The sequence below is a fragment of the Delphinus delphis genome, chromosome 9 (genome assembly GCF_949987515.2).
Source record: "Delphinus delphis chromosome 9, mDelDel1.2, whole genome shotgun sequence".
NCBI lineage: Eukaryota > Metazoa > Chordata > Mammalia > Artiodactyla > Delphinidae > Delphinus > Delphinus delphis.
In genome coordinates this window covers 42,707,856-42,720,191 of record NC_082691.1, presented here as the reverse complement: position 1 = coordinate 42,720,191, position 12,336 = coordinate 42,707,856, and the positions used below count along the sequence as shown (strand labels likewise).

The 12,336-nt window shown below is 38.9% G+C and overlaps 1 protein-coding gene across 1 annotated transcript in view; it reads right to left on the bottom strand.

Moving 5' to 3' along the window:
- The window catches only part of THSD7A (thrombospondin type 1 domain containing 7A), a 455,382-nt gene extending 443,474 nt beyond the window's left edge, over nucleotides 1-11,908 (bottom strand). Inside the window, exon 1 of the mRNA XM_060020445.1 lies at nucleotides 11,267-11,908. Within this exon, the coding sequence (XP_059876428.1) occupies nucleotides 11,267-11,429 (163 nt within the window). The 5' untranslated portion in view covers nucleotides 11,430-11,908. The remainder of the gene's footprint in view (nucleotides 1-11,266) is intronic.
- Between the last annotated feature and the right edge of the window lie 428 nt (nucleotides 11,909-12,336).

The window sequence follows — 12,336 nt, the reverse complement described above, 5'->3', positions numbered from 1 at the left end:
TCAAACTTGTGTATTATGAAATCTTCCCTTCCCTGTCTCCTTCTGCAAGATAATCACCCCCTTCTCATTCTACATCTATCTATATAGGCTTCTGTTTTTGTCATAAGTTCACTAACCAATAATTACTTATTTACCCATGATAGGGGACTTCAGAAGGCATGGGTCCATGTGCTGGTTATGTTTGCCCCCAGCACCTAGCTTGGCATGAAACAGGCATTAAGCACTTGCCAGTTTTACTTAATTGAAACTGATCGATACAAACTGATGAAGAAAAAGGTTACCCAATTTTTTTTTTTTTTTTTTTTTACTGTGACTGGAGTCCCTGAAGTTGCATGATGTAGGGGCTCTGAGTAAACTATATTTCCCATAGAAAAAAATACATTAGATATAACGTATACATTATACACACACACATACAGAATAAAGCAATAGTTAATCCGGATCATTCCACCTGGGTCTGTTATCTGTACTGCCTTAATGATATCACAATCAATGTAAACTATTTACAAGTTAATATTTTATATAAATGATGTTCTCGGACATGCTGGCAGGCAGTGCTATTAGAAGAGAAGTACTTCTTGAAAATTTGTGCAGGGACTGCAGCTTGAAGACTGTTCAGGCACCAGAGGATCAAACACAGAAAGATGGTTAGACATAAAAAGGATCTTAAAATAAAAGCTATAAGTTAGTGGGAGGTAATGCAAGGACTTGTATAATAAGATCTTTTATATGACTAGGCTCTTGATGAATGCTGTATTGGCATAAAATTTTCTAAAATAAAATTTTAACATAAATTTTGTATAATTAATATTTTAGTGAAAAGTATTAGTAATTGCACACATTTTAAAAACTCACCTCTGTAAATACCAGGCATAAAACACATGTGAGGAGGTATAAAAATTTCCACAATACCAGATAATTGTGAAGTTCTGCGTAGTCATTTAACCATAAATAACTGTGCTATTTGCATGTGTATGTATGTTGTATGCATTTATGTATCTAGGTATGTATGCATGTATATGTATGCTTGCAATGGTGTCTTATATTGTTATTGTAATTCTACCATAATTTTATAAATGCTAGAAAATTTTAGAGAATATACAGATAAATGAGTTGTAATGGGCATTAAAATGTTGAATAATCATCTCTCCTCCAAGTTGAGAAACATTTTAATTTCCTTCAAAAGACTCTGAACCACATATATTGAGGTGTGTAAGTAGGATATTTATATATATGAGATGTGCATGTACATATACAGAGCATATACATGACATGTGCACGTTCATTTACATACAGAGGGAGGGAGGGAGAGAGAAATAGAAAACATACTATAGGAGAGGAAAGAGGACTTTGAGAGAGGAAGCCTCAGCATTCACTGTACATTCCCTACACCCTTTCACTCAGCATCACAGACCAGGAAAATCTTGACAAGAACATTCTTAGGTGTTTCCACACAAAGGAATTTTGGAACACATCGTCCCACTTAAAGAGTTACACCTCCAGCATTCCTTGCATGGCAAAGATATGCACCATCACAAGTAAGAATGAAACACTAAGGTAGAATGTCTCTGTTTTAAAACTACTTTGAACAACTCTGCAAACAGCAAAGCTAAGGGCTTTGCAACTATGCTGGTGGCTCTGACAGCAGGTAGAAAGCAGAGCAACGTCAGTTGCAGAGAAGCTTGAGATGCAAATGGAGATCCAAGAAGAAAGAAGAATCAAAACGAAGGAAAGGATCCAGACAGATCCAGGAAACAAACTCCATCCCAGAAAGAAGGCATTCACAGCTCACACCAGGATCACACCAAGTAAGAGAGGACATTTACGAGCACTGATGTGTGCCAGGCATCATCTAAGCACTTTACAGGTTTCTCTCAAGTTATCTTTAAAATAACCTGAAGAGGTAGATACTAACATTTTACCTATGGTATGTCTAAGGAACATGAGACACTGAGAGATTAGAGATCACATTCTTAAAAAATTATAAAATTAGGTCAAGATTCATGTTTGGCTCAAAAGTCTCTTCTTGAACATTGCCTTTTATTTATTACATACACACGCAAATGCATACAAATATATATTTATTTAACTCCTGAGCAATCAGTGTCTCTTTCATTTCAAGCTCTAAGTTCAATTCCCTGCACGCACTCTCACTGTGAAGGGGAAGTACCGGAATACAGTGGGTCCCACTGACATTTACAGTCGCACTCTCTGATTTTGGTAGAGAAGACCAAAATTATATTTAAATATGGAACCCAAAGAGGCACTATCTGTACTCTGATGCCATTCTCTAGCAGGCACATTATAGCACATACTTGCAAACATATCCGTCTACAATACTCAGAATATTCTATTACTGCTATAATAATCCAAGGGATAACTTTTTATCCAGACTGTGTGGCACAATTAGAAAGCCTTGCACTGGCCATATACCATAAGTTAAATGATTGCACCCACATAATCTATGCTGTGCCTGATACATTTGCTAGGGAAAACTGATCTTCTATCAAGCTCTCTCAATAGAGCAACATCGTGTGCTATATGTCTACCCCCACGCACACAAACTATCCACTTCTAAGTCATTGTCTTACTACCCCCATTTTGGGGGTACTCAGCACTTTGTGTTCATAGCAAGTTCTGTGGGAGCAATCTGAATAGCAGGCTGCCTTGACAACCTGGTTCCCAGGTCAATTTACCAGAGGTTCAGGATAGTGGACCTCCACTGTTTCCCAGAAGTTCAGAAGGATATTACACCTTGACTTTCTGCCAGCCCATGGCTTCCTCCAGGCAAGAACAAGGAAAAGTGAATATGTAGCTATGTATGTGATTTATTAACCAGACCAGAGGCAGCTAGAGATACAGCACATTCACAGTGTACTTGAAAATCTCACAAGCTTGCAGGTCCAATTTAACCTTTAATATATCAGTTCATTTTCTTCCCTTTCAAGGTACTGTTCATCACTTCCAAACTCTCTCCCAAGGGTTTTCCCTGAAGGTAGAACAAACTAGACCGAGTTTACACCCACCTCCATTTATTCTTTACTTAATTCCCATGTGTGTTTTCTCTTTATATAAACAAATGTACTTAGTGTGGGTCACATCATCAGAACAACAAGAGGTGGAGTATGTGCAGCACAGGCTGAATTGAGACTTTGAACTCTGTCACAAAAGAGTTCTACTGGCTCTTACTACTCTTATTTAGATGATGAAAAGGATGCAGATCCCCTACCAGAGAAGGCATACAGATGACAAATAAGCAGATGAAAAGATGATGCTCAATATCGTATGTCACTAGGGAATAGCAAATTAAAACAACAAAATAAAACTGCATGCCTATTAAAACAGCTAAAATTCAAAACACGACAACACTAGCAAGGATGCAGAGCTATAGGAATTTTCACTCATTGCTGGCAGGAGCACAAAATGGTACAGTTTGCAAGACGGTTTGGCAGTTCCTTACAAACTAAACATATTCTTACCATATGATCCAGAGATCACACTCCTTGGCATTTATCCAAAACAGCTGAAAACATAGGTCCACACGAAAACCTGCACATGAATGTTTACAGCAGCTTTATTCACAATTGCCAAAACTTGGAAGCAACCAGACGTCCTTCAATAGGTAAGTGGATAAACTGTGCTACATTCATACAATGGAATATTATTCAGTGATAAAAATAAATGAGCTATCAAGCCATGAAAATACATGGAGGAACTTAAATGCACATTACTGAGTGAGAACGAAGCCAATGTGAAAAAACTACATATTGTATGATTCCAACTGTATGACATTCTCAAAAAAGCACAAGTATGGAGACAATAAAAAGATTAGTGGTTACCAGAGATTTGGGGGGAGAAAGGGAGAGATGTAGGGATGAACAGATGAAGCACAGAGGATTTTTAGGGCAGTGAAACTACTTTGTATGACACTGTAATGGTCAACACATGTACTGGTGGATATATGTCACTATGTATTTGTCCAAAACCACCCAATGTACATTAGAGTGAACCCTAATATAAACTGAACCTTAATATAAACTATGGACTTTAATAATAATGTATCAATACTGGCTCATCAGTTGTAATAAATGTACCACACTAATATAAGATGTTAATAATAGGGAGAATTGGGGAGAGAACGAGGCGGTACATGGGAACTCTGTACTTTTTGCTTAATTTTTTATAAACCTAAAATTGCTCAAAAATAAAGTCTATTAAAAATAATTTTTAAAGGAATCCAGATGATTTGCCCATTTTTTTCTCTCCTTGTCTTGTTGCTCTCTCTTATAATGTCTTACTTTCTTGTCTTACTTTCTTTTCAAGTTTTAGCAGCCATGCATAGCTTCTCCTGAATTTACCGATGTCACTCTATGTGGACCATCTCTCTCTGATGGCTCCTGGAACACGAGCCCCACTGAACTTTATTACATGTGCCATTTGAAAATTACTGTCCTTATAAAGGAGTGTATTTGTGATTTTTCCCCATCTGCCCCAATTTCATTTCTTTTCTCATAGTGTAACTTTGATACAATAAAACAGAATCAGTAAAAATGATACCCCAAATATTATGATTTCACATGGCAAATTATGCAAAACACCAATTAGCTCACTAGTTCTTCTGGAAGATGAGAGGACATCCTTTTGGTTAGGTCCAATGACATACTGGAAGCAATAATTAGTTTTGGCATCAACTGTTTTAATTACTACCAGGTTTCCCCCACTCTTTCCTTATTGGGTTATTTTTAATTGTTGTGTCTCTTCCTCCAAATAGAAGTACTTTTCTTGCTGCTTCGGTACCTGGGGATTAAATGCAAATGCCTGTATTTTTTCCATCATTTTAATGCATTCTAAAGTGTCAAGTGTAAAGTTCTGATGAAGGAAATCAGAAAAAATCTCTACCTTATGACCCACTGGAACCTCTAACTCACACTCTATGATGTTCTTGTGATAGGAAAGATATGTTTTCCTGGATGCCACTTCCCCAGGGCTTCTGACATTAAGGGCCACTCTAATGTGCCTTCATATTAGGAAGCCTAGAGGCTTCCACTCTCCGCTTCCCAGAGAAATCCACTGTCCAGTGTCACCATTCGAACTTAAATCAGAGGCTAAGAGGCTTCATTTCCTCCTAAAAGGATCCAAAGCATATCACACTTCTCCAATAACCTAATCAGAACGTCAGCATCTCATCCCACCACCAGTTCTTTATATAACAATAAACGGTAGGAAGAGACCTGGGTATGTGTTGCTCTACAGCACTCTTAATGCCAGTCCTGACTGGGGCCTTCATTATTTTGCAAACCAGGCAGCTACCTATAATTTGCATAAGGAGTGATCCCTGTTACCACAGTCCACTGAGCTATTAAAGCTTCATAAAACCACCTGAGAACTTGACTTTTTGGACCAAATAACCAATAAGCTCTTAATGAATTCTGAGTACTAACTGTGCTATGTATGCTAAGAAAGAAGGGTAGGAAAACAAGACATAAACTGTAGTTTGTTTGTTTATTTATTTATTTAAATAATCACCTAAGATGCTAAACAAATCGTAAACCACAAACAATTCTACTGTGAAAATATTTAATTTGGAAGGCACTGGTGACAATGTTAACTGCAAGAATGTGAAATTTCAGGTTCCCGAGAAATCCCGAGACACTAAACAAAATGAAGTACAAAAATATCTATTTATATAATTCACCCTGAATTGGTGCTCAAAATATTTTGATGGTCTGTGATCCATGCTGTCTACATATAAGTGCCAAACTAATAAGAAAAGACAAGCCTACAGTAAAATAACATCTCTTTCTAGACTTGTTTTATTTGTTTGTCCTGGCGTCCCTTAGTTGGAGAAAACAGATAAATGTGTTGGATCATTAAAATTCCTTCAAGATATGTCATTTTTAGGAGAGGAAAAGGTAAAGAATGGGAAGAGAACTAATTTTTTTTAATGTTTACTATATTTAGGGTACTGGGCTAGACCCTTTCTATTTACTACCTGTTAAAACTTCACAAATACCCTCTCACTTCAGAACTTCTGTCACCATTCTAAGGTGAGAAAACAAAGTCAGGTAGTGACCAGTCAGGTAGAGGCAAAATTTAAATAGTGATCCCCAAGTTCATGTTCCTTCCATTCCACAATGCTGCCTCCCTTATAACCTGTGGGAATATCTAGCTCTGTAACTAGATCAATTTGTAATTTCTAGTGCATTTACAAGAAAAGATGCTTAAGAGAAAGCTGAAGTTACTAGCCTTGTTCCAGGTCATAAAATTAAGTAACCATTCTATTATATAAGAGAATAATAGCAATAATATAACCTACCACTTATTGAAGTCCTAATACGTTCAAGCACTCTACTAATATATACATATGTTACCATATTTAATCCTCAGAAAACCCCTATAGAATACATAATATTTATCCATACTGGAGATGAAAGAAAAAGATTCAGGGAGATGAAATAATTTCATAGGTCCCATGGATAAAATATTTCAATCCATGTTCCAGATTAATTGACACTGACGCCCACGCTCTGTCCATCCCTATCTCTGCTCCATCTCTATTCTTCATTTAATGAGCAACCTGTGTCACATTCCAAATTACGACAAATTGTAAGCACAACTGAAATGCAAAACACTTTTTTAAGGATAATGCCACCCTTATGTTACTACTACCTGGTACAACACCCCTCTCTCCTTTGTTATTTAATGAATGGCAGGATTAGGATGGTTATGTTTCCATGTACATTGCAGAATATTTTATATTAGTATAAGTACATGAAACAAAAAGAAAACACTTGTTTTTATTTTAAACTGAGGAAACAAAGTATTATTTTATGTGCAAGTAACTATGTAAAGGACACAGTGACTGTCAACAGCACTGTCTTGCAATGCATGAACCCTGGTCCAAAGTGTTTAATGTGAGAAGTAATTTCCTTAAGACAAAACTCAACTGTAAATACCCTCATCACCTGATGCTGAAAAAATGGCTACCGTGTATCTTTCTTGGATTTTAGTGTAATTTCATTATTATAAAAATAAATTCAACTACTTCAGTAAGATCTTTTGAAAATATATCTCTATGGCATAAGTTGATAAAAGTTGGTTGTATTCACTATCTTCTGTCTGACTCATGCTTCAATCACATTTTGTTCAATGCACTTAATTTGGAATTGCCAGGTGAATATAATTAGCCATAATTATTATTGAAACAATTCCATATTCAAGAATATTAAAAAGAGGAGAACTGCCTAACACTCACCAGTAACAGTAATTATTCATCTTCCAATAATATAAGTGCTTTACCTCTGCAGGTATGAAATATATTTTTCAAGTATTCAAACAAAGTTACCTTTCAAATGACTATGGCACAAAACTGTTGAAACATTAACTTTTATATTTTAATATCTTATATTTTGGTTTTTTCTCTGTTGAAAAACAACAGTGTAGTAGAAGGACTTAAATACCACTTGCTTATTCACTTTATCAATACTATAACTTCTCCACTATCTGGTTTATTATTCAACTAAGTTTCTAGCTCTATCACTCTACTGAAAATGTCTTTTCCCAAAACAGTGTTAATTATCTTACCAGTTCCTCCTCTTACTTGATCTTTTCTGAACTATTTCATAACCCCTTTCCAGACTCTTGGAAATGTTTTATACTTTTTGCCCCCATCCCCTTCATAAGATATCTTCTTCATTTAGCACTACTGGCATTTTCTCTGGACCTGTTCTGACCATACTTTCTCAGGCTCTTTCACTACTTTCTCTCCCATACTGACTCTTAAATCTCAATATTCTCTGTGAAGTATCCTGGCCCCTCTTTTCAATATTTTTGTTGTTTTAATGATCCCTCCCATTACCATGCCTTGAAATATTATATATGTATTGAGTTCCAAGCCTATACCTTCAGCCTAACACTTTCACCTAAACTGCTCACCCATTCACTAATTCCTCTATTAGCTGACTGAATTACTGCTACCTCAAGTTCAGTATATCTGATACTGAGAATTAAACTGGTATTCTTTCTTCCCCAACCACAAGAACACTGTTCTTCCTTCTTTCATATCCTCTGTCTCAATCAAGTAACTGTGTGCAGACATGATGCAGATAGCATTACTTCCACCTCTCCTTGGCAGACACTGTGTCCCCTGCACTCCAAACCTGAGCTAACACTTCTGCCATGTGCCCCCAGCCCTCCTCTACTCATCCTTCACTATAAGTGGTTTGTTCCCCTTTGTCTCTCAGTCCCTCTCCTCACTGACCTCCCGGCCTCTTAATTTACCTTTCTCCCTTCTGGGTGAAGAATATATCAATCCTCTGCTCTAAGGTTATAATGGCTTCCACCTGCTTACAGGTTACACTCTAACATCTTTACCATAGTGTGAAGGTTTTCTTACAATCTGGCCCAACTCATCTCATTAGCACTACATCCATTCATTCCCACCACATATTCTGGACTTGAGCTGCAGTACTTCTAAGACCTAGGAATATTGTCATGCCTTGTCTTTTTATTTTTTCTCTCTATCAGCTACACAACTTCTCTGCTCTCACAGTGTTTTGTTCATGAGTATGGTATACCACGTTGTAATTGTTGTGTATTGTTCAACTGTAACTTTCTTGGGGGCAGGGACAACAAAACCCTAGCCAGCCTCTACCACAATGACTTCAAATAATTCACACAGTGAGTCCTCAACAACTCTTTGTTGTGACTGACTTAATAAAACATTCATACAATATACCTTACGCATTAAACGTTCATATATATTATGTACATATATATGTATATATACATTAATATACTATATATGTGTATAGATGCATACATGTACGTTTATGGTGTATGTATGTGCATATGTGCACATAATTTAGGGCTGAAAAGGCCTTTAAATATCATCTTTTCTAATCAATGAATATCACAAAAAAGGAAACCAAGAACTAAAGTAGCTAAATGACCTAGCTAACATTCTAAAGCTCGTTAGCGACAAACACAGTGTTACAGTTCCTCTCTTAGCTCCTCATCCAGTGTACCTTTCACTACATCACTTTAACACAATGATCTCACCAACAATGTGATTCCAAATAATCTGCTCTACCAAGACCAAGCTTATCCCACTAGAATCTTGGACTGTTTCACCTCATTTTCTCTCTCAAATCACTGCCTGACTCTTTATTTTCATCAAATGAGGAACGCTTATGATTCTGTCATTGATTTGTCAAATAACAAATATCTTCATTTACAGTGTATTCCTCTCCTTTAAATATTCCCTATTTCCTCCAATAACTATTCTCAGTTCCTTTATAGATATGGTGAAGTCTCCTTTCCCTCTGGAAAAAAATAAAGAGGTCATTATTTTGCTCTCCTGTCTAATTCACCATTTTTTTCATCAAACCAAGGTTCACCATCAAAGAGATTACATTATTCTCATCATACTACCTTATATTTGTACATGCACATAACTTTGAAGTTTACAGATTACTTTCTCATCACTCACTCATTTGATCTTCATAATACTACGAATAGTCAGGAGAAGGTCCCATTTACAGGCAGCTGAATAAACTGGGGATCAAAAGTTAAGTGACATGCCAACATTCCTAGAGCTAGCGAGCGCTGGAACTGGCACTGGAACCAAGGTCTCCATATCCTTGCTCCTGAGAGCTTTCCACTATCTTAAACTGTTTATTGGCTTAAGTTGCCACCATGACATTTATATTGACGTGTATTGGCACCTCAGATGCTGCACAGTGAATGTTGCCTAGCCTCTTCTTTGATCTGAATTACTGCTTGGCTCTTGTTACTTTAACAGTACAAATTTCAACAGGGCAAGTACTGTTTTGTCCAACACTTACTTACTTGAGAAGCTCTTACCGAGCATCCAAATAACACCATTTAATTGTAAATTATAGTTTAACTAGTGTTTGTTATGACTGAGCTTCTGAAAATTAAAACCACGGCTTCCGCTAAATTAGAGATCTTCTTTATTTTAAATTGAAAAATCCATTTGATTTCATCTGCATCCCCTAATCAACTGATCTTTAAACTGCAAGTGGTAACAAGAATGGCTAACACTAACATCCAAATGGCTTTTCTAAACGTGTGTTTATGTGTGTTCTTTCATGCAAGATTCTGAGGCAAATTCTGTACTCTGGCTTTAAATAAGTTTCTATTCAATCTCCTCACTAAGTTGTTAGATAGATGCAACTTCTTTAAAAATTCAGGGTATCAGTGTAATTGTAGAGTAGACTGATCTGTCTCTGCATGGGGGACTACAGACAGCTGAAGCCAGGAAACAGACACACTCACTGTAACTTGTTTGTGATCCCATGACCAATATATACTTTCCCTCCTGTCTACTGCATCCTTCTCGTAATGTCTAGTCATTGCCAAGAAACTCTTAATTCATTCCTAGCACTAAGCAGTAAGAATAATGTTTCCCACTTTCTTCTTATAAACCTGAAGTTTCAGGTCTGCTGAAGAATTCTCAGTGTCCTTTAGAGGAGAAAGGAGCCTCAGGAGAGGGAGTGGTAATTCCTCATTTGGTATTGTTTTCCTGCCTGTCACTGCCTCACACCAGGACCTCTAGTCAGCACTTTGCTGGGAGATTCTGAGGGACAATTAGTTGCTGCTTTTGTTGGCTGGCTGAAAACAAAGCAAAAACTTTTTCAAGGCAGGAGAAGTTAAAACCTAAACATCCTAACAATTGCACACTTTAAAAATCCCTCAATTCGCTCATTAAGAATCGAGATTCACAAGGTCTCAGTCAGCTCACTGCAGCCCCATTTGCCTTCAACTGTCAGAACTGCCCTCACTTGGCTTGTTTCCACGTGTCCCACATAAGCTGTACCTTAAATGTAACTCTATATCCATATATATCATGGCACAGAGTGAACTGTTTGCCTAAACACAGAATAAAGACCGGAGTTAAATGTTTGCTAGAAATATATTTAAGAAAGTCCTAGTAGAATGAGAACGCAGAGGTTAAAAATATTGCACGTAATTACGAAAGCGCAACGTTGGTTGCCCTCATTAACTACGGAGCTGTGAAAGAAATAGTCCAGTGACTCACTAATGCTTTTTAGTTGTTAGGTTTTTCTTTCTAACAGCATCGGCCATGACCTAATTTGCTTCCTAAGAATTGTACTTTTTTACCTTAGGGTCCCAGTACCCCCCGTTCATCAGAAGCACAGGGGTCCCTCCTGAAGCCCAGCAGTTTCGTAAATGTGGACCCAGATGGGAAGATGGGAAGCAGGGGCAACTCCGTCCCACTTACCGGTCTTCCACAGATAGAGGGTGGGTGCCTCCGCCGCGCCCGGCGCCGCAGCCCCACAGGCGCCCAGGCACAGCAGCAGCGGCAGCAGCAGCGGCAGGACGGCCGGGCGCGGGCCCGCAGCGTCGGGGCTCCGGGACGTCGTGCGCCTCGCTTGCAGCCCCATGCCGCCCGCAGCCGCTCCAGGGTCCAGGTCCGGGACGCGGTTGGCAGGGAATGTTCCTTTGCCCTCGGAATGTCTTCCCAAGTACAGAACGCAAAGCTCTCCCCGCTATTGTTCTTGTCAGATGAAAAGGAGGGAAAGCGCGTTTAACACCAGGGAACAATAGCTTCTGCGGTGGCCGTGGCTGCCGCCGCCACCGCCACTGGCGGGGATGCTGCTGCCGCTGCCATTCCGCGCAGAGTGGCAGGTCCTACAGGCGAGGGAGGCAGCCGTCCGCAGGGGGCCCCAGCTGACGGAGCAGGTCCCGAGGTCCGGGAGGCAGCGCAGCCCCCGCCGCTGCCAGCTGGAGAGAGAGGAGGGGGGCGTGATCCGACAGGAGCACCGAGGGAGCCGCAGGCAGGGGGAGGCGAGAGAGCCAGGGCAAGAAAGAAGGCGAGCGAACGGGAGCGGGGGCACCCACAGCCAGCACACCCGCCAGAGAACTCCAGTGCACATGGCGCGGCGAAATATGTTTGGACGGATACACCACTAAAAAGAATCATCACCCGACAGGCTTCCGCATGACAAATAACAGGCTCTGAAATTCATCGTCACCCAAGGAGTCAAATGCTAGCTCTAGTGGCATGTTCTTCTTAGCATATATTTATGTACGCAAAGCATCAGTGTTTATCATTTATTTTTAAGCCGTGGCTTCTGAATTACTTTATGTGGGGAGCAGTATTTATGATCAGATGTGAAAAACGTAGGAAAACTGCAGAGATGTTTACTTGCTGTTGAAAGGCACTTAAACTCTTTTCTAAATCTTTCCTTTTTAACTTAAAGGAATCTATTCCCAATAAAAATATAAGCAGTATTGATCTACGGTTACAAATCAAAGTACACTGTCTTTTAACAGCCTTTAAAACTGAAT